The sequence below is a fragment of the Onychostoma macrolepis genome, chromosome 19 (assembly GCF_012432095.1).
Source record: "Onychostoma macrolepis isolate SWU-2019 chromosome 19, ASM1243209v1, whole genome shotgun sequence".
Lineage (NCBI taxonomy): Eukaryota > Metazoa > Chordata > Actinopteri > Cypriniformes > Cyprinidae > Onychostoma > Onychostoma macrolepis.
In genome coordinates, this window is record NC_081173.1 from 22,248,151 (window position 1) to 22,270,633 (window position 22,483).

At 38.0% G+C, this 22,483-nt stretch overlaps 2 protein-coding genes across 9 annotated transcripts; one reads left to right on the forward strand and one right to left on the reverse strand.

Annotated features, from left to right (window-relative positions):
• The first annotated feature begins 1 nt into the window (after position 1).
• tpm3 (tropomyosin 3) lies at positions 2–19,221 on the forward strand. 8 transcript variants are annotated; one of them, XM_058753267.1, is made up of 10 exons: positions 24–235; positions 1,151–1,276; positions 9,581–9,714; positions 9,821–9,938; positions 10,338–10,408; positions 10,787–10,862; positions 13,638–13,700; positions 14,527–14,596; positions 14,800–14,878; positions 15,672–16,895. In XM_058753267.1, exons 1-10 carry the CDS (start codon positions 122–124, stop codon positions 15,673–15,675), a joined length of 855 nt encoding a protein of 284 aa, XP_058609250.1. In that variant the 5' UTR covers positions 24–121; the 3' UTR covers positions 15,676–16,895. The 8 variants fall into 8 exon arrangements, with proteins under 8 accessions (XP_058609252.1, XP_058609250.1, XP_058609251.1 ...); XM_058753269.1 differs by lacking the exon at positions 10,787–10,862 and adding an exon at positions 12,258–12,333 and having other exon boundaries at positions 2–235; positions 14,800–18,433; XM_058753268.1 differs by lacking the exons at positions 10,787–10,862; positions 14,800–14,878; positions 15,672–16,895 and adding exons at positions 12,258–12,333; positions 18,440–19,221 and having other exon boundaries at positions 25–235.
• Positions 19,222–19,914: 693 nt separating this feature from the next.
• msmp2 (microseminoprotein, prostate associated 2) lies at positions 19,915–22,483 on the reverse strand. The gene is made up of 4 exons (XM_058754269.1): positions 22,305–22,483; positions 20,946–21,056; positions 20,748–20,856; positions 19,915–20,658 (listed from the first exon to the last, which is right to left on the reverse strand). The coding sequence occupies exons 1-4, from the start codon at positions 22,387–22,389 to the stop codon at positions 20,502–20,504; spliced, it is 462 nt and encodes a 153-aa protein (XP_058610252.1). The 5' UTR covers positions 22,390–22,483; the 3' UTR covers positions 19,915–20,501.

A 22,483-nucleotide genomic window follows, 5' to 3' on the forward strand; every position in this document is an offset into this window, starting at 1 on the left:
TCTCTCTTTCTCTGTCCATGTTCTTCGCTTGACCAGCTCCTGTTCCTAAACCACTAGCCCTCATCTACTGCACTTCCACTTTCTGTTTCTCGTACCGTGAGGCCTACTCAACAACACCAAGATGGAGGCCGTCAAGAAGAAGATGATGATGCTCAAGCTGGATAAGGAGAACGCTCTGGACCAGGCCGAACAAGCAGAGACCGACAGGAAAGCAGCAGAGGACAGAAGCAAACAGGTGAGGCGGAGGTGGAAAGGTCAAAGGTTGAGAAAACTAAAGCTTCTATTGACTACGTTGGAGATGTTTTATTTCAGTGCTGATGTTTAGAGAGAGTTTTTTTTTTTAATTTGGGGACCAAATGTTTAATCATTTAAGATGTGGTTTGAATGCTTAATGCACCACAGACCCACTTTTTTCATTCTGGACCAAAACCGATCTGAATATGAGACAAAGATCTAAGTCAAATTCAGTCATTATTTACTCCCAAACCTGTATGACGCTCGTTTGAATGTCCTATTGAATTCCTTAGTATTTTTGTTCACAGTCAATGGGATCCAAAACCATTTGGTTAGCAACATTCTTCAAAATATCTTCTTTTGTGTTCCACAGAAGAAAGAAAGTCATAAATGAGGGGACTAAACTATGCTAGAACTATCCGTTTAAGAATATAATGCATAAGGCCAATGCTGACAACTGTCTAAAGACCCTTCTTGGAAAACAAGTGCCCACCACCAAGGCGTGATATGTGAAGACTTAGATACTGATCCCAGCACTAAGTAGCAGTTGCAAGGCTGTGATCTGCCACTGAAAGAATGCAGGGCAAATAAACAGAGTCTTAGCAAGAGATGGAGAAGGGAGTTGGGGATAGGGCTGAAAATGTGTGAAAGTTTTGGGTTGCCTGTGAGAGTATTTCTATTCACATTTAGACAAGTTATTGCTTTGGTAAGCTGCATATCTGAGCTCATCACCTCAAGAAGGTGGGCAAATGACACTGGAAAGTGTTGCTTTGTGCCAGCTTGAGGCAGAAGTGATGGGGGCATGAGGGTATGTGTGAAGATGTATTATAGCGGATGATTTCATACCGATAATATTTCTCTCCCCCTCTCTTTCTATCTCCTCCACTCTCATATTTCCTTTCTTTCTTTCTCCCAGCATGAGGATGAGCTGATTCAGATGCAGAAGAAACTGAAGGGAACTGAAGATGAGTTGGATAAATACTCAGAGGCCCTGAAGGATGCCCAGGAGAAACTGGAGATATCTGAGAAGAAAGCTGCAGATGTGAGTGACTGACAATCACAAAGCACCAAATCACACACAAACACAAATGCAACACTTTAAACTTTATCCCGGGATTCTTGTTGGTCCCCCCTCCATTCCTCGCATTCTCTCCATTCACTCCTCCACAGCTAACACTGTAGCTACCCCTTTTTTGACTGTGATGTCAGCTAGCCAGACTAACTTCTACACATAAATGTATTCATACTGTCATCAAAAATATCTTATCAAATTGTTTCACAATTTTCACAATCTTTTTAGAGGCAGCATACATGCAGTGCAATAATTGGCCTAAACCTATATTAAAAACACTATATAAACAAAAACTAAACAACTAAAAAAATATATTTCATTTATTTCACTTCTGACAAAGCGCATAATGTGTATCTTTACACAATGTCAAGGTTTAATTTTCACAGTTAGCTAAGCTGAATGTGTTTGATTCACTAAAAAGAATCAACACATTAGAGCCATTCGTTTGAGAACGAATAACTAGCTTGCGCTGTAGGCTATGTTGTTCATTCACTACAAAAACGATTCAGGAGAATCATTCGTTCAGAATCAGACCACACTGTTCTCCATGTTGTCGATTCACTAAAAAGATTCAGCTCGCAAGAGTCATTTGTTCAAGAACCGTACTACACTTGTAGCGCTGCATGTTGTCGAGTCACTAAAAAGAACCGGCTCATTAGAGTCATTCGTTCGGGAATCGGTTGCGCGACATGCTGTCGAATCACTAAAAACGAAACCGATCATAAGAGCGATTCATTTGGGAATCAGACTGCAGTGGTAGCACTGCATGTTGTTGATTCACTAAAAATAACCGGTTCACGACAGTCATTTGTTTGGAAATGGCTAAACTAGTCATATTTGTTTTGCGCTGTAAATTCAGTAGCGATGTTTTGGTGACACTAAATAAAGGTGAACTCTTTTATATTTAAAATGTGCTATTTTGTGGTATTCCGTCCACACTGGTAGACAAATACACTTTTTAGAACCGTTAACTGAATGTCATTTAGTCCTGGTATTTTTATTTTATTTCTTAATAGAACCAGTTTATTTTGAATCAGAATAAGTTCTTGGTTCCCAATTTATCCATAACTCACACATGAGGTGACAAAACGTGTGGGTGATATTCTGCGTAGGCCTGCTCTTGCCTGCAGGCCTCAGTGAGAAAATTACTACCTAAGTTGAGACAGCTGATTTAGCTGTAAATCAGTGTTTGTGAGAGAAACATAATGAACAAAAGAAAGAACACTCCAGGCATGAACAGATCTTAGTATAGGTTTAAGGCTTTGTGAGTCTTGCATTTTTAGTATTTTTCTTCTGGAGTGTTTATGAAAAATACTAGCTTTTATCAACATCGACTATTTGCTAATGCTTTCCTACATATACATCTCAAGAACTGATTCATTTCAATTAAGAAAAAGGCAATTTATTGTTGTAACTTTGTGTAACCTGACTCTCTCTTTGCCTGCTAAACTAAGGCTGTGGCATGACGCTCAACTCTGTTACACCAAGTATGTCTATCTATTGCCTGTCGTTGTCCCTTTGTTCTGGGCTCCGGATATAGCAGCCACACCTGTTGTCATAAAATTCGGCCTTCAAAAGATGGGCTGAATACCACAGGCTTTGAAGGCTCTGTGTAAAAGAGAGAGAGGTGCAGAGATTTTGTATTGTGTTTTATCTAGAATGAAAAAAATAGTAATAAAAAAAAAAAAACAGCTTAAATCAGTCTGTTGGCTGGGTTTAGAGAGGTTTGGACACTTTTTAACCAGTTTGTTTACCATCTAAACCAGCTAAACACTAGCTTGACAGGCTGGGAGATCATTTCTGATCTTACAGAGAGAGGGAGATCAGAAAAAGATGTCACGTCAGTAGCTACCATAGGGAGACACACTGTAATATAATGTTGTCATATGAGGAGGATTTATTGTTTTGAATCTGGCAACCCCTAATCAGACAAGCAGCATGAGAACAGTAGCTCCAAACAGAGGGTGAGTGAGGGTTGCCTCCATCACAGCTGTCGCTTTGAAATCTATTTTCATCCCAACCTTGAGTCAAAACTTTACCACCAACCTATCACTTACCTTGCTACCCCACGCAGTTAAAAAGACTTTTGCAATAAACCCAGTTGGATTTAGTGGTAATTTGGAGTCTAATTAGTCACTCATCGTCATGCAGTGTGAGTTTAACAGACAGGCGGACCAGACACAGTGATCCGGTTTGAATCCGGAGGTGGATCCTTTAAATAGAGCTCTGAGCAAGCAGCCTAACAGTGTCCAGAGCAGTCACGGTGAAAATGTGAGAGGTTGAGGATAGATACAACCTCTGGGCAAAAATGTATGAATACATCCATAAATGTAGAACTGAAATACTAAGAACATTGCCACAGTTCCTTGGGCATTCCAAATGCTTAAGGAAATATGTGTACAGCTGCTGCGGGTGGATGAGTGGGTCTTACCGTGTTGATGTAAGTGAGCATTTGTTTATGTGAGTGTGTCTTGAGGTCAGAATGTCAAACCATGCGCCTCGTCACCTATAACCTATAGTGTTAACAGGCCATTAGAGACATAAGTCTCAGTTTTTCGATCAGCCCAGACAAAAACGCAAAAAACCTCTGCTCTCAGTAAGAGTTAAAATGCTCAGTTCTGTCACTTTTACGTCTTTCACCTCATTTCTTATCACAGTAGATTAAATCTTAAACAACAACAAAAAAATGACCACACATTAGTTTCATAATAACATACTAGATTTTAACAAAAGTTTCTTGAGAAAATCAGCATATTAGAAATGATTTCTGAAGGATCATCTGACACAGAAGACTGAAGTAACGATGCTGAAAATTCAGTTTTGCCATAACAGGAATAAATTGCATCTAAAATATATTCAAAATTGCAAAAAATATCTCACAATATTACTGTTTTTACAGTATATTTTAATCAGATAAATGCAGCCTTGTTGAGCATAAGAGACTATTTCAAAGACTTTAAAAAAATCTCCTGACCCTAAACTTTTAAACATTTTCTCCCCTTCCTTTATATATAGAAAATAAAAGACAAACAGAATATCAGTCATACTGAAAAAAATGAGCGGGGCTTCATGTTGTGTCAATCTACATCATCTGGCGCCATCATCTGGTGAGATGGTGGCAACATATGATAAAAAGGGCCTGTCCCAAATTTGAGTCTGGAACATGTTCCACACTAGTGTATGGAGGCAGGAAGGGTGAAACAGGAAATGATGATGCAACATGATTTTGCGGTTCTTTTCTACAGCAGAATGATTCAGGATCAGTCAACATTCCTTTACCTTTAACATTTCTCTGAGGCTAAACCGTTAGGGTCCATCAATATTAAAAGTATTTGAAGTAAGAATTACAAAATCAACATATAAAACCATAACCTTGGGTATACTTTAAACAGTGTTCAGGACACAGCGTACAGATACCAGAAAGATTGCACAGACAGACAGGCAGCATTACTATAGTCTTGTTCGGTTTTGCCCAGGCCTGTGACTTCAGCTTGTTCACTGGATTCTTTTTTATGACCTCATGTAATCCTGTGGGTAAATTCTATAATGGAATCTTTCAATAGTCTTAAATCTAAATCCCAATGTCAGACTATTTGAATTAACAGAAAGATACAGTTTCACATTGTTCAAATCTCTCAATTTTATAGGTATTCCTTGAAGGTTATTAAAAAAAAAAAAACTATTATATTAGCTATAAAACAACTTAACTCAACACAGTTCAACATAACACAAAACAAAAAATCTATAGGTGATAATGGCAGACCCATATACTAGAAAACGACCAATATTTTTACTACCAATACTGCACTGTAAAAAAAAAAAAAGCAAAAAAAGTTGAGCCAACTTAAAATTTGAAGGCAACCAGCTTCAGCAGATTTTTAAGTTATTTCAACTTTATACAACAAAAATTTGAGAATCTCCCACAAAAATAAGTTGCGCAAACTAAAAATCCACTGAAGCTGGTTACCTTAAAATTGTATTTATTTTTTTATTTTTTTTACAGTGTGGTTATTTCTGTTTATATACCTATAAGCAGAAAACTATTTGATTATTGATTTATCTCTACTTCTTTTACACAAAAATGAAATAATCATTAGACTACAACAATACAAACATAACATATAAAACAGCAATAAAATATAAAATGTATTTAAATGTAATAACTGTGTATTCATCTATGTAGTAATAATAATAATAATAATTATTAATATTATTATTATGGTATGAATATTGGTTAAAAACTAAAATATAAATCAAACCATTTGGTCTGTTTCTATTACAGACAGGCCAACAACAGATTTGTCAATGTCCACACTTGTGCTATCACTCCAATGAGGCCTTCTGCCAGACATATTGACACATGAAAATATATGACTGTGGTTTTGTCATTACTCTGAATCAGGGTTTGTTTGCTCAAGAGCACAGAAACTTACTGTGACTCCGACAATACACGTAATGACTAGTAAGGGATTTGTAACACTCCTTGTTCTCGTTTGCAGCCTAAATATGTCAGACATAATTCAGTGGATGCTGATTCTGAAGTATTACAAATTACACATAAGACCGAAACACATCATTTTAGAAGTCAGAAAAGCACCAAAATGTAATATTGAATCATTTCATGGATACTAACTGATTGCGTTAACATTAATTTACTGTTGTGGCTCTTTTGGCTTGCTTAGTTGGGGTTTAAAGACATATAATATTCAGTAATATTATTTGTTTTGACTGCACTGACACTATTGAACATGAACAAAACTTGGACTGAACTGAGTTGAATGATGCCACTACTGTCTAGTTGCTTTACAACTGAATCAAATTAGTTAGTAATTGACGAATTTTGCGACATCAATCATAGATTTGTCTTTGGCATCACTCATTCGGTTACTTCCCTTTTTAATACCGTAAAGCTGCTTTGAAACAATATGTATTGAATAAATCGCTATATAAATAAAGATTATGACTCTTTTTTACATTTTTAATGTATAGGCCTATTTTTAAAGTGATAAAGCATTTTAATTTTAAACAATTTAAAGTTGTCACACTAGTAGGCCCGGCCCATACTGAGAACAACTGAGCTACAATGAATAAGAACAATCATGGCAAATCATCATTGTTAATGAAACAATTGATAAGGTTATTCCAAAATATGACATAAGACCTAAAGATAATAATTTAGCCTACTACTATATTGAGAAAAAAAAAAAAAAAAAAAAAAAAATTCCTTCTTTTCCTTCTCAAAATTCCTAACATCCAAATGATCATAATATCCAAAAAAAAAAGTTTCCCACTGATCTATGAGCACATTCCTGGATTTTAAGGAGTGGCCTGGAATGCCAATGATTTATTTGTTGTACGTCGTCTACCTGGCCAGGACACGTGTAAAACTAGGGTGGCTCTTCCGTATGAATTACGCAGACCGCACACAAACCCCTGCTGACCGGAGATCAACCGTGAAGCGGTTCCGCTGGGACTTGACTCTGCGCTGCCGCTGATCCAGGATCAGTTAACACCACATTTCTCAACCCTTAAACCGTTGGGGACTGGGTGGGGTATCCGGAAGTGAGTCGAAAAAAAAGGAAGAGTTCAGGCAACTGAACAAATTGGGTGAAGAGAAAGCAAGGGGAGGGAAGAAAGACTTCATGACATTAAAACTCATTCATTTATTCGAATGAGAACCCGAACGCCTGCTTGAACATAAAAACGCTTAACACGTCCTAGCTCGCGCTAAATTCAACTTTCTAAACCTCCTGGCCGAGATAATAGGCTAGATCTCGTTCCTGCTTTTCTTTTTTAAAAACACTATTATTTGTATCTATTAAAATTCAAGAAAGCATCGGTCCAATCAAAGAGACAAGCGCGTGAAACATCTGATCCTCACGTTACTTCCACCTCGCTCTGCGTTTGACTTGTTGGCGGGGCGTTGGTGCCTTGGACTTTTTTTTCCTCCTTGTCTTCTTCGCGGCTCGGTCCACTACGCTGCTCGAGAGGAATCTGATTTATTCGACCACACTACTCCTAAAATAACACATTAAAATGGCCGGATCCAACAGCATCGATGCAGTGAAGAGAAAGATCAAAGTTTTACAACAGCAGGCAGATGAGGCAGAAGAAAGAGCCGAGATTTTGCAGAGACAGGTCGAAGAAGAGAAGCGTGCCAGGGAGCAGGTAAGTGTATCAATGTATCCACCGCGATACCTTTATTCACGTTAAATCGCCTCATTTCTCTACACAATCGCTACGTTGTATCGCATGCATTTGTGCGGAGGTCGTGCGTTTTTACTCTCACGCCCAGATTCAACGCCCTGTCCGAAGAATTGTGTTTTTAACTCTATTAAACTTATTTCGATATCTAATAAACATATGCGCTTAGGGTGGTCTGTGACAACGATGTTTTTATTCTAAACCATCTAGTCTAAGAAACGATGAGCCGGTTTGCTGGTTATTGCAAAACCTACAAGCTAATGCGCATATTGATTCATCTTCATAGAAGATTTATAAACGTTTGTACCCGCGTTTATAGTTCATAAGAGAAATGCAAAACCTAGAGCGAGATATATTGGCGTATAAAGATACAAAAATCGTGCGATGACATGTCACTTTGCGTGCTTAGACGTGCTAACCTCAAATGGTTTTTTTAGCTCATCCTCTTAGTCTCACATTGTTTGCTGGATTTTTGCGGGTGAGGCCTAAAGGAAGTAACAAAATAGTTTCCGCTGAATCGCTCGTTCTTGGTTATTTATGTAAAGAATCTTTCATTTGTGTTATTCTGTGAAAAAAGTGCTTTTCGTGTCATCGGTACGTTATCATTCGAGCACGTTAACATCTGGGTCATCAGGTGCTCATCTCGGCACTTTGAGTCGTTCACGCATGTCACTTGGGCTGTTAGTAGCCTATTTTATTATTTGGCAACTTTTGTGAGTTTAAATTGAATTAGACACTCGTCTGGAATGGAATTATTTTTTTTGCTTGAAGTCGCTTATCACTCAACCATGCCTTCCGTCTCATTGGCGTTGCGTGAGATGAACTCACCCCGCAGACTTTAGATTCCTCAGTCCTTATTAGGAGCGAAACTCCAGTGTTTGATAGCGGTGTCGTCATATCCGGAAGCCGTGCGCGAGCGCCGTTTCTCAGCTGACGAGGCGCGGGCCGCGCGGTTGTTAACCTGATTTTGTGCATCGGGCTCACCGAGTAAAACTTGTCAGTGGTCTTAGACAGTCGATGTTACTGTACAAACCATGTAAATCTTCTGTAATATTGTTTAAATGTCAATTTATTTCAGTAAATTTGTAGAAGTGCCCCTCATTTAGTTGTACTAATGAATGTAAGACAATTGCTTCCTACACAAATTACCTCAGGATTTGTAGTTTCTGATACAATAGTAGTAGCTATTTCAGATATTGCTGCTAGAATTAAACTGATAACATTGTAACTAATTCTTATTGAACTACTTTAAATCTGGAAAGATTCTGACCAGTTTAAAGGAGTTTAGGTACAAATTAACTATATAAGGCTTGGGCCCCAAGGGGCCTCAGTACACTCAAAGTCCAGAGCCCATTCCCATGATGTTTTTGGTTGTCATATGGTTGCTGGGGTGTAGTGTCTGGTTGATAGGGTGTGTCTAGGAAGGTGCAATGGTGTTGTGAATGACTGCTTGCTATCGGAGTCAAAAAAGCCCACTACTACGTCTCTACAATATTGTGATCCAGAAATATCAGTTTCCTTTATGTCTGGGGGATTTTTGCCAGTTGTATTTTTTTCTTTTCCCTTTTTTGTCCACTGGTTGAACATTAGAAAGTCATAGCACACCTTTCCTCAGTAAGCAACATGTTTTGAGGCATCTTTCATGTCCATAACTCAAAGAGTGTGACATGTTCCATGCTGAAATTTTGTTTGGAACAATTATTTGAATAATCCCTATCCTTAGTCAGAGCATTGTTAATAGTGCCGCCTTGTTAAAACAATTTTAGTCACTCTGTACACTCACTCATCACAAAATAATTGCCCATTGCAAATATAGTGTGCCGCTCTGCTTAAGCAGAAGCTCCCAGATGATTCCACCACATGAAATTTTTCCATTGTCTCATTGGTTCCAGTTTCCAGTTTTGACTCCACGTTTGTCGCCAAGTCGTCTCGGTTCTTCCAGATTGTCCCAGTGTTTCCCCATCCTCCTTTTTCTTATCTCACATCACGCTCCCCGTGTGGCCCTTGAAGTTCAGTGGAATAGTGTATCTGTACTAATCTCCTGTTGTTTTTGTCATGTTTGCCTTGTAGGCTGAGGCAGAGGTGGCCTCTCTGAACAGGCGTATCCAGCTCGTTGAGGAAGAGTTGGATCGTGCTCAGGAGAGACTGGCCACAGCCCTGCAGAAGCTGGAAGAAGCTGAGAAGGCCGCAGATGAGAGCGAGAGGTATGTGCGCCTAGTCAGGCATACGCATTCAGAGTGATGTTATATCTTCATTCTTCCCACCCTAACTTGCCCTACTTCCGTTTAATTTGCTCTCTCTATGGAATAGAGGGATGAAGGTGATTGAGAACAGGGCTCTGAAGGATGAGGAGAAGATGGAGCTCCAGGAGATCCAACTCAAGGAGGCCAAGCACATTGCTGAGGAGGCCGACCGCAAATATGAGGAGGTAATTTAACCAGTGTTGTTATTATACTACTTTTATTGTAGTTTTCTTCAATATAATTTAAAAAAATTTTTTTTATCTGCTTATGTTTTTTATTAGGGTTATTTTATATTTTTTTAATCTTACGTTTTTTTTTTTCTGGTTTAGTCATTTTAGTACTTCAACCTAAACATTACTTCAGTTGCCAAGGCAAAATTTCTAATTTTTTTTTTTCATCTAATAATAATGTTTTCATTTATTTCAGTTTAAATTAATAGAAACATTTTTAATAGCTCATTTAACTACACCATGTTCCTCAAAGTTAGATTTAATATTGCATATACATATATATGTATGTTTTCTAAGTAATCGTTCAATAGTTATGACAAAATTATGACAATGAAGTATTGACGTGTGTTACAGGTGGCACGTAAGCTGGTGATCGTTGAGGGAGAGTTGGAGCGTACAGAGGAGAGAGCAGAGCTTGCTGAGAGGTTAATTTCAGATTTAAAATCTAAATATACATACACATAATCAAACACATTTATTCTAAGTACAGACCACACATACTGTCCTCTAGCTCATATTTTTTCTTAGTGTCCATTTAGTCCTATTAAAACTCATTCATTTTCTCAGCGTGAGAAAATGCCTCATTTTGCATGACAATACGAATGCCCTGTCATAACCATAATCCTCCTTTGTGTGTGTGTGAGAGAGAGAGAGAGAGAGAGTGTGAGTGAGTGTGTGTGAGTGAGTGAATTCATTGGCTTGACTCCATCTTAAATTCATATGTCCCCCTCCCTTCTCATTTGTGTTTGGGCATGTGTGACCTTTGACCTGACATACCTTCCCCTCCCCACTCAAACTAACAGCCATGTCAAGCAGATGGAGGAGGAGCTGAGAGCTCTTGACCAGACACTGAAGACTCTGCATGCCTCAGAGGAGAAGGTATATATGCTAGTTGCAAAATTCTGTGTTTATATGTTGGACGTTCTGTGGCCACTTATGTGTTTGTTGGAGACATGGGATGTACAGACAATTGGGAGAATGTTGCTTTCTTGCTGGATCTGGATTTTGAGTACTTGAGTGAAAGTGAGCAAATGAACTAGCAAGGAACAAGAGAAGAGCATAAAAACAGGACTCCTCCCTCCAGCACTGGTCGTTTTTAATCTTGTGCTTCTACTGTTTTACCTGGTTCATCTTTCCACCCTATCCCTTCATCTTTCCACCTTCCTTCCACTCATCTAACCATCCACTTCCAGACATCATTCTTGCATAAACCGCATGAGTTGTTTACTTGATAGCGGCATGATGTGCATGTTCATGTGACACGCTTCAGTCGCTGTGCGTTTTTGTCTCATCTGCCTAAAGCCAAAGCGTATGTTCATGTTTCAAAACGAACTGCTCAGAACAGCTCATGACAGCTTTCAGTTTGAGAATCACACTAGTTTTGCTTCCTTGACACTTAAACTCTGGTCACACCACCACAGTAGCATATAAACTGAGGGTTACTAGATGTTCCATATGTGCAGTAGGTTCAAAACCAAGCACTTCTAGCATAGGACGACAACACAAACTTTAACACACTTTAAAGGAATAATTTGTCCAAAAACTTAAATTATTTACTCATGTTGTTTGAAACTCTTAGGATTCTTCTGTGGAGCTCCGTAGATAATTTGCAGATTTTCCCGTTTTTCATATAATGATGGTAAATAATGACGTGGGCTGTCAAGCTCCAAAAATGACAAAGTATCACAAAGTTGTTTATGCAATGTGCATTATATTCTTTGAATCTTCTAAAGCCATTGATAAACAACATTTAAATTATTTGCTGAAAGTCAACATTAAAAAAACTTCTTTTCTTCTGTAAAATAGTTTTTTTTTTTTTCACCAAGGATGCATTTAATCAAATTAATTTTGTAAACTTATTGCAGTGTAAGAAAATAAGTGTTTTGATCAATTTAAAGTCTTTGCTTAGTAAAAGTGTTTTTTTTTTTCGAATAATACTTTTACATTTTTTTTTGTTTTTGTCATTTTTAGAGTTCCTAAATCTTTCATTGTACGGTCATGTGCAAGCAGGGCTGCAAAATATCATATTTTTGTGTTTTCAGAAGAAAGTGATATTAGTTCTAAATGACATGAGGTCAAGTAAACAACAGTATTATTTTTAAGTGAACCTTCCCTCACAGAACAATCATTTAAGCCTCTCTTCTGCTGTTTATGTGTTTAACATCATCTCTATTACTCTGCCACTGCTGCTGGCTTGTCTTCATGTCTTCCCTTTGCCCTGTGCCCCTTTCTTTTCTGCTTCCTCCAAAATCAAAACGGCTGCTCTGTATATAGCAAATGCGCTGAGCTGGAGGAGGAGCTGAAAAATGTCACCAACAATCTTAAGAGTTTGGAGGCCCAGGCTGAGAAGGTAGGGAGCGTGCGTGTGTGTGTGTTTTTCCTTCTGCACAATCTCTGACTGGTTGCAGTGTTCATCCTTTTTTAAATTTTTTTTTTAACCCTCAAAGGAACTCTGATTCAATCCCCACAAACGTGCCTTGCAAATTGCCTTCCAGGCAATCAAATATAGGCTTTCTAATTACAAAACCAGTGATATAGCTGGTCATGTGAGCATAACATGAATGCCCTCATTTACAATTGCCCTTTTGCTTGGTGTATGGCTGTATATCATCATCTGAAGCAAAAGGCCACGTATGTCAGACCAGATTACAGCGGTAGACCATTACGCCAAGAAAAAGCTGTAATTGGCCGAAGGGATACAGTGAAGACCCTTTCTCATTTTCCATTTCCATATCACCATTAGATGAGATGCCTGAAGCACTGTTGCGTAATGAAATGAATGAAGTGTCGCCATTTTGGTTTCTTACTGAATCAAGTGCAACCGGTCTCGGATGCCTTTAGACTAATAAAGCAGAAGTGACGCTAATGAATGCTGTGTTGGCATGAGATCTATTTATGACAGAGAAACACCTATTCATTTGCATGTGATTCTGCGGCATGCTGTGTGTTACAGTACAGTAACATTTTAGATGGAATCCTATTATTGGATCTCATTTATTTCCCTAATCAAATCTGTTGTTTGTTGCACATTATGGTTTGCATAAGTATTAGCGTTGGTTTAACTATAAAAGTCCACAGCATATAGAAAGTCACCCCCAAATTCTGTTCCAATAGCACATTTCAAAATAAATCTTTAGTCATTTTTATACTGTATGTTACAATGCTTGATTCACCTGTAGCATATAGAACTTTTATATCGGGCATTTATAGTGTGTCTCTCCACCTTTAATTCTGAATTCTGGCTGTTTTTCCCTTTCTATCGTACCTGGTGTTTTGTTGATGTTGCAGCTGCATTCCTGCGCACGTCCTGATCTGTTTAAAGCTCTGGCAGCACACAGCAGCAATCTCAGCCATCGTGTCACAAGCCTTGCACAACAGCAGCAGGCCAGGACTCAGCCAGCCTGCATAGAAACTTTGAGGAAAAGAAGGGAAAAACATGCCTCGTAATGTCAAAACATAGACAGCTGCATTACTTTTGCCTTATGGGCTGTTGTGGAAACATGTCAGCGATTAAAGGGTCATGAAATCGGTTGCCTGTTTGAAGGATGCCAAGCCCAAAATGTGAAACTCACAGTGTGTGTGTGTGTGTGTGTGCATGCTAAGTTGTAAGATTCTCAGAAGACCCCACCCCAACTTATTCTCTTTTCCCTACAGTATTCCCAGAAGGAAGACAAGTATGAGGAAGAAATCAAGATCCTCACTGATAAGCTGAAGGAGGTGAGAGAATTTCATTTGGAGGTTTGGTTTCTGTTAGGGCTGCCAAAGTTAATGTTAACTTGTGTACTAAATGTCTATAGTTATTTACTACATTTGTCCTCATAACTGGTTTATTCGGTTCAGTTACTGGTCAAACTAGCTGAAACATTTCCACCAGCACAGATGTCCACATGTAGTGCGCACACAATCCCATAATCATGTATCAGTAAATGGAGAAATGAGTTACGAGGCCTTCCTCATTTTTAAGTCGCTTTGATTAAAAACATCTGTTACATTTACATTTATGCCGTTAGCAGATGTTTTTATCCAAAGTAAAGAGGAACAAAAGCAAGCCAAGGAGCCAACAATATTTGATATATCCAGAGCCAGGTTTATTTAACCGGAGTTAAACTAAGTGTAATTTCAATAATCTTAGTTGCACTTTTTTTTTTTTGTCCTAATTGTATATGCATGCTTTTTTTTTCTTTTTCTTTTTTTTTTTCTTAAGAAAATCGGTATTGTCATTAGATTTTACTCTAGCTTTAGCGTAAAATTTAATGGCAATACCTAACAGAACAGCAAAAATTTTCAAATTCTGTCTGCCATTGTTTAACAAACTGGTAGTCCTGCCCTATAATTGTTGATGTTGAACCAATTTGTGGCACTCTTCTCCATTATGAAATGTAACATTTTCTCTTGAAAATTTTAGAATAATTAAATATCATTGTAGTTTTTAATAAATGTTTTCATGATTCTTATTGATTTTCAGTTGCTTTTCTGTTTTATTTATTTATTTATTATGCAGATTTTTGCTCATAGTGTGATCGCATATGTATTTCTCTGTTAGGCTGAGACCCGTGCTGAGTTTGCCGAGAGGTCTGTGGCCAAACTGGAGAAAACCATTGATGATTTGGAAGGTATGATTGTCATTCTTTAACATTTTCCTTCCATTAAGGTTCCATATGTTCCATACTCTATTCATAGAATTATCTCCCTGTCCTTTTCCTGTCTGCATTGACATTCATAATCTTTATTTGCTGTTTTTTCCCATTTCCTTTTTTTTCCTTCATACCCTCTCCCTCGTCTGACTTCCTTCCTCTTCCCTTCCGTGTGTGAACAGATGAGCTTTACGCTCAGAAACTCAAGTATAAGGCCATTAGTGAGGAGCTGGATCATGCCCTCAACGACATGACCTCCATGTAAATATAGGCTTGTGCATGTGTGTGAAGCTCTGCTACTTACGATTTGCTCTTGCTAGGTCAGCTAAGTTTTGCTGCAATGGCGGCTTTTGAGTCTCGTGACTGAATTGGTTACCTAACCTTGAGCTTCATAATTTCAGATAGTGTACTTTTACTATACAGTATAAACCTCAGCCGCAAGTAGTTAATAGTTGACAACAGGAGCCATCGTTTCAAGTTTCTTGTGAATGTCATGACTTGGGCAATAACTTCAGTGTGATTCTAACTCGTTGAGTAACTAATATGCTAACAGTTTTAAGTGGTTTCATGTTTAACTACAGATAAAGGGGACATTTTCTATCCTCCATTAAACAGGCTGATTTTGCTGTGCCTTTAAGAGAAGCAATACCGACTCCTACCATGTTTCTGAATACTGAATAGTGTTGATATGCAAATGTGGGTGGTCATATGTTAATTTGCTGATAGTTCTGACCTTGTAAACATGCAGCGTTATGAATGGCCCATTTTATGGCTTGCTTTCTATAAATAGGCGTTTTGGATTGTGGAAGGATGTCTTGTTGTAGACCTGAACAACTCTATTTTCCATGATATGTCCCTTTTAAGGCTCATGTTAATAATACTAAGGATTTTTAACCACAAATTGGTGTTTTGAGAGGTTTTTAAGAGCTTTTGCTTTTGTTGGTGGAAGAATTAACATTTGTTCTTAACACTTGCATGTTCAGTTTGCGGCTTTCCTCATTCTGAAATGTAGAAATATTGTGATGAGGTATTCACCGCTGGTGTCTATTTACAGATAAAGAGTTTCTGGACTTTTCTGCGGCTGACTGTGACTTCAAGAAATTCTTCTTCGTCTTCTCTGACTGTCCATATTTGTTGCTTACTACTTCTCTGATCTCCTGTGTATGCTTCCGTTTTCATGTGTTTTTCCATGTGCTCGTGTCTGTAGTTTCAGTTTCTCTATTTAAGCCCTGTTCTGTTTCTGCTTTCTTTTGAATTTCTGTTCTTTAGATATTCATTGTCTGCCCCAACATCTTCCTCTTATCTGGATCTGACTGTATTTGGAGACTTGTTTGTTTGTCACTGGTTTTGCTCTCTCTTGTGACCTTTGCTGTATTTTTCATGCCTTGTGTCCATGTTTATTGAAGGGAGGTAAAAAAGCTCTGCTCTCTTTTGAATGTCTGCTTGTCTCTCTTTATTACAATGGGCTGGTGTTGGGCAGTCAAGCATTTACCAATTTTAAATTGCACATGAATAAGTGATGTTTTATTAACAAGTTTCGGGACCACTAATTAACGCAGCCACTTCATCATCAGCAATCACACCATCTATCCAATCAGCTCAAGAGAGAACCCCTATAAATAATCAAAGCAGTCTTACCTCCATCAGTTCTAGTCTTTCAGCATCCCTCCACCACCCCGACTCCTCACCTTCAGCCTGTTCTTACCCCAGCATGGGGGGAACGCTCTGGGTCCGGGCTAAATGCAGAGCTCGGACCCCTCTCTCCGTACAGGGGGAGTACCCTGGGCTCGGGGGTAAGTACCGAGCTCGGAGCCCTCTCCCTGGACAGCACGCCAAATACGCATAAACCTTTACCCAGTTTATTATATGTAAGTGTGAACTCGTGAATATCTTGTGGTTGAAAGATGAAAGCTTGGATAAATTCTCCTTCACTAATTGTGATGAATCATGAGTTTGAGCTATGGTTAAGATTATCACTGGTGCCACACATTTGAAGGTCTGAAGTTGAACAACATTTAAGTAAAGATGTACTTTAATGTTAAGTTTGTGTACAAATGCACAACATATTTAAGCCAACTGGAGGAAGTTCTTAAATCAGTTATGCTATTTTGTGCAATTTTCTTGTATTGGGTTTAATGCATTAAGACCTAATAAGACTTTACACAAGCTAGTGTTAAAGGGATAGCTCGCCGAAAAATGAAAATTCTGTCATTACTCACCCTCACGTTCCAAACCTGCAAGACCTTCGTTCATCTTCGTAACACAAATTAAGATGTTTTTGATGCATTCCGAGAGCTCTCTGACCCTCCATAAACAGCAAGGATCCTAACACGATCAAGGCTCAGACACGTAGCAAGGACATTGTAAAAATAATCCATGTGACATCAGTGGATGCTCTCCAAAATGGTGCTATAGAGTGATGTGGAGGAGATGAATTGTTGAATAAAGTTATTTTTGTTTTCTTTGTGCACAAAAAGTATTCTCGTAGCTTTGTAAAATTACGGTTTGAATCACTTATGTTACGTGGCTTTTTAACGATGTCCTTATTACGTTTCTGTGCCTTGATCGTGTAAGGATCCTTGCTGTCTATGGAGAGTCAGAACGCTCTCGGAATGCATCAAAAATATCTTAATTTGTGTTCCGAAGATGAACGAAGGTCTTGCAGGTTTAGAACAACATGAGGGTGAGTAATTAATGACAGAATTTTCATTTTTTGGGTGAACTATCTCTTTAAATACAGTCAGCTAATTTTGCAATAGGAGTATTAAGGTAAAAATCCATAAAGAGATGAAGTTCAACAATGCCCATTTTTGGAGTTCTAGTGGTGCTATTTATTTTAATAACAGCATTAAATATCAGAAATTTGACTGGCTTGCCTCCCTTTGTTTTGTTTTTTTAGTAAAACAGAAGGGGCTAGAAAAGCAGATGTAGTCATGCGGATGTAGTGGTTGTTATAGATTACAGATGGTAGGGGGCAGGCAGCTGGCCTTTTCTTTAGGCTTGAATCATTGATTCTTGCTGCCCATTCAGATCTGTTTCGCTTTTCCAAAAAGGAGTATTTCCATTTTGAAATGGAAACTGGCTGCCAAAATGGCTGAACAGCTGTCAGCACTTGTGAGAAGTTATTTAGATCATTCAAGCAACAGCAATGTGATAGTTTTACCAAGGTATGAAATGAATACATTAAGGACTATTTTAGCTGTTCACAAAAAAAACCGCCCAGTGGCCTTGCTGCAAGTTACTGAAAAACAAGTCCTTGTCTTTCTGAGGTCTCAATGGATGGCCTGATGCCATAGAGCAAAATTAAAAGGCTCTAGTTCAGCTGCAAGTTCTCTGAAAAATTGGTTAATTGTTTAGTTATATTTACCCCAGTGCTGTGGTAAAAGCAAAGCATTGACATGCCAGTGTTGCGCAATTTTAACACTGTGGGATACAAAACCAACATATTTCAGATGAATGTTATCTACAGTATCAATCACCATAAATTTGAGTGGCTTCACAAGTACTATTTATTAAAACTGAACTGTTATGCAAATATAATGCTGATACAGGATTTGTAGTGGTAGCATAACATTGTATCTGAATGTATCCAGTTATGTTATGATCTCAAAATGCTCTATAATTTTTAAAAAGGAGTTTACAACCTAATATGGTTGCTTAGAAAACCATCTAATGTTTCTTCAAGGAACCAAGGAAGTCTTAACTTGTCTTTATAATAATAATAATAATAATAAACCACATACAGTGTTAAATTACAATTTGATTTTGCAGTTTTTCATTTTTTGCTATCCTTCGGGGGATTTTTTTTTTTCTCCATTGCAGAGAAACTGAGAGATGCTAAAGAGGAGAACGTCAAGATCCATGCCACTTTGGACCAGACCCTGAGCGAGCTCAATAGTTTCTAAGGAAGACCTGGAACAGGAAAAAGCCTCTTCTTCCCTTCCTGACACCCTCATCTCATTTGGTTTCTTTGTCTCTGCACATCTGATTCTTCTGTTTTTCTGATCCCTTTTTCTTTTTTTTTCTTCTGCTGGAGGACGGGCTCACCAAGCCAACCAGCAAAAATGTGGTGCCTCTCGATGTTTCAAAAGTACTTTAATCTTTCTGGAGCACTTATTAAGCTTCACTGCTCATCTCCTCAGAAAATCCCAAGTGTTTTCAGGAACAATCTACTATGGTGTTCCTAAAGTGTCAAATTTTATATGCTAACCCTAGGGTAGCTTTTTCTTGTTTTGGTCCTTGACCAGAGCAAGTTTTTTTCCCCCCACATATCAGCCAAAACTCTCAATAATTATTTTTCATTTTACTGGAGGCTGATTTACGTAACATTTTGTGCCATAAAAGCCTTCTTGGCAGTCTCAGCTTTGCTTTAGATCCATTTTTGATCATGTGAGATGGGATGTATTTTGCTGGTCTTGTTGGTGCCTAATCCACTGCTCTCCTCTTACCTCTTCACACTCTTCGTCCTGCACAAGTTTCTGCTGCCTGTTTGTCGGCGTCACAGGTTTTGGGACCAAAACCACATCATGTGGTCTGTAACAGTATGCACAACCATGCCGCGAGGACCTTTTGTTTTGTTTTATTATTAAAAGCATTTGCTTCCATTTGGAGTTTGAGTAATATATGTGTTCTTTGTTTGGGTTTAATCCCCCCTGCATTTTAACACAAAACTTTACTTTTGCAAACCACTATTTGATATCCTGCACTGTCATGGGCTTATGGTGGACATCTTTTGAGAAGAGGAGGCCAAGTCATGGTTTCTTCTGGTGGCCTGTTTTGTTGGTTTATTTGCTTTAAAGAGCCATATTCTACCCAGGGAAGAAAGGTTGAAGAATAATGTTGTTTTTTTTGTTTTTGTTTTTTCACCGTGAGTTCAGAGCAGTGGCACTGCCAGATTCAAAAGGTCCAAAAGCCGTGCAGATCTAAATATGTATTATGAACACAGTAAATGGGAGCGAAATGTAACACTTAATAGTATAAAGATTAAATGGGTGAACACATAGTTTTTAACTGGAAAAAGCCCACAATGATGTGTAATCACTTTGTTACTGTCTGTATCTTGTGTAACGATACCTAAATTCGTTTTTTTTTTTTTTTATTAAATAAAGTCCATGATTTTTACTGTCACTGAACCCGTGTTTCTCAGGATCTTAGTCTCTTCTGGTTTCCTTCTGTATATGCAGATGGTTCTTTCCATTTTATATAGCAATTATCTGTAGTGTGGTTTCTAGAAACAAAGACTGAGAAATGCTTTCTCAAACAGTAACTGATTTATTTATAGACAAAAATATGGCAGTTTGGAGATGGAGATCAGTACTGTTTATTCGTCATGGGGAAAATTCTAGTTTCAGCTTTTAGTTTTTAGTCATTATATACATACGGGTCATTTAAATTGAAGCAAATATGAAAATTGATTTTTGTGAACTTTTAAAACATTCTGAAATGTTTAGGATTAGACACTTAAGTTTCATAATTTTAAATAATATGCAAACAATGTGTGTGTGCACTAATGTTCAAATGTTTGGGTTAGTAAGATTTTTATTTTTTAATCGTTGAATAATCCTAAAAATGATCTGCAAATATATTAAGCAGCACAACTATTTTAAACATTGATAATGAGATGTTACTTGAGCACCAAATATATATTAGAATGATCATGTGAAGCTGAAGACTGGAGTAATGGCTGCTTTGCCACCACAGGAATAAATTACTTTTTTAAATACATTAGAATACAGTTATTTTAAAATAAATACATAAAGAGACTTATTTCAAAAACTGTGAAATATCTTACTAAACCCAAACTTTTGAAAAGTGTGTGTGTATACATGTTGGTAAACAGTGAAAAAGCTGTAGTGTTTTGCATGAGTGAATGCAGTAGTGCAGGCTAGAAGAGTGGGTCGTTCTCTGATTTCCACAGGCGGTTCTTCCCCCCAAACAGACAGGGAAGTTTATGGTTGGCCTTCATCACCACAGCAACTGTGCAGGAATCTGGTTTCCTAATGGCCTCGCACCAGGGCGGGTAATCGACTGGCTGCTTTCCACTAGAAGACAGTAAAGAACAATGAGCTTCAACATCAGCTGCATGTCCTGAGTGCTTGCAGTCATGCAAGTATGCGCTTCTGAAACTCACTATTCACAGCAGCCCACTCCAAAAGGCTCGAAACACACACACTGGAAACATTCGTCGTTTATCCAGGCCTCGCCGATGTCAAATACACGGCCGTTGTGTTCACAGCTGGCTGCAGCAAAACGGTTAACACTTTAAGACAAGTCATGCATCATATTTCGCCCAGCCTATACTGTATTGTATTAGTCCAGTCCAGTTTACCTTTTGAGTTGAAGTAGCATTCTCCACTGCTGGATACTCCGTGACAGAGCTGGAGGATGCTGACCACGCAAAACACAGCTAGTAAAACGTTCATCTCGTTTGTCTGCATGTCTAGAAGAAAAATGGAGGGAAATGAGAACTATACATTTATTCTCATTTGTTTTAATTATTGGATTCAGCTGCTAGTCATATTTTATTTTTAAAAATGCATCAGTGATACACTCTCAGAAATAAAGGTACAAAAGCTGTCACTGGGGCGGTGCCTTTTCAAAAGGTACATATTTGTACCTAAAGGGTCCATTTTGGTATCTTAAAGGTACATATTAGTTCTTAAAGTGTACATATTTGAACCTAATAGGTACAACAGTGTACCTTTTGAAGAGGTACCACCCCAGCGACAGCTTTTGTACCTTTATTTCTGAGAGTGTAGGATACTGCAAGTTTGCTATTAGGAGTGATTTTTGAGATGTAACAAAATATAACAATGTAATACAACAATATTGTAGTTACATCTTTTCACATGAATTAAAAAAAAAAAAAAGGCACAACATGCATAGAAGGCATACACCGAATCATTATTCAACAATGGTTTATTTAAATAAATCTGTGAAGGGGGGGGGTAGTGGGCATTTCCACTTTCTTCCAGTACAAAGCTATACTAAATATATATATATATATATATATATATAAGTATACTAGCATCGACAAGATTACGAGTGCTGCCACGGTGAACAATATTCTCAGGAATAATTCCCAAAATAAAAATTCCAGGTTTCATGGGTAGATTTATAGCTAATCATCTGGAAAATAAATATAGCCACCTCTTTCCTAAACTCCTGCAACTTCGGGCAGTTCCCTGGCAATGCAAATTTGATGCATGTGTCTTGAATATTTTGGTTAATTTTATTTAACCTAACTGGAGTAATATATGTTCTCATAATCCATGTTTGTAGTTGAGCTTTCATACAGATTTCTTCCCATACATCCAAGGGAATATTTAGATTTAAATCTTCTCTCCAGGAAGCCAATTTAGAATCTGATGATTCTTTGGAGTACGATTCTAACATTTTATAAAACATAAGATATTAAACCTTTAGATTGGGCAGGTTTTGATAACAGGTCTTCAAGAGGTGTCTTATTAGGTTTTGTAAGCTTTGCACCTTGATAAGAAGAAACATAGAAATGCCTTTTGGGAATATCAAACAGCGCTACAATTTCCGCAAAGGACATTAGATCATTTTCCTTAAAGAAATCCTCAATTTTTTGCAGCCCTTTTTCAAACCACATCTTAAATCCTGGGTCAGATCTGGCTGGTTTAAAATCATATGATATAAAAAGAAAGCCAAATCAGTATCATACCTTTCAGGATTCTTCCCTTTTCCCCCCTTTTCTTGTTTCCGTCCTCTGTCCTCGTCTGGTGTTCTCCGTCTGGAAGTGTGTTCATGTGTTCTCCCTGATGCTCTGTCACACAGCAGCTTTATATACCTGCATCTCTCTCCTCTCGTCTTCACCTCTCCCCCATTGACATTTATGTTTAT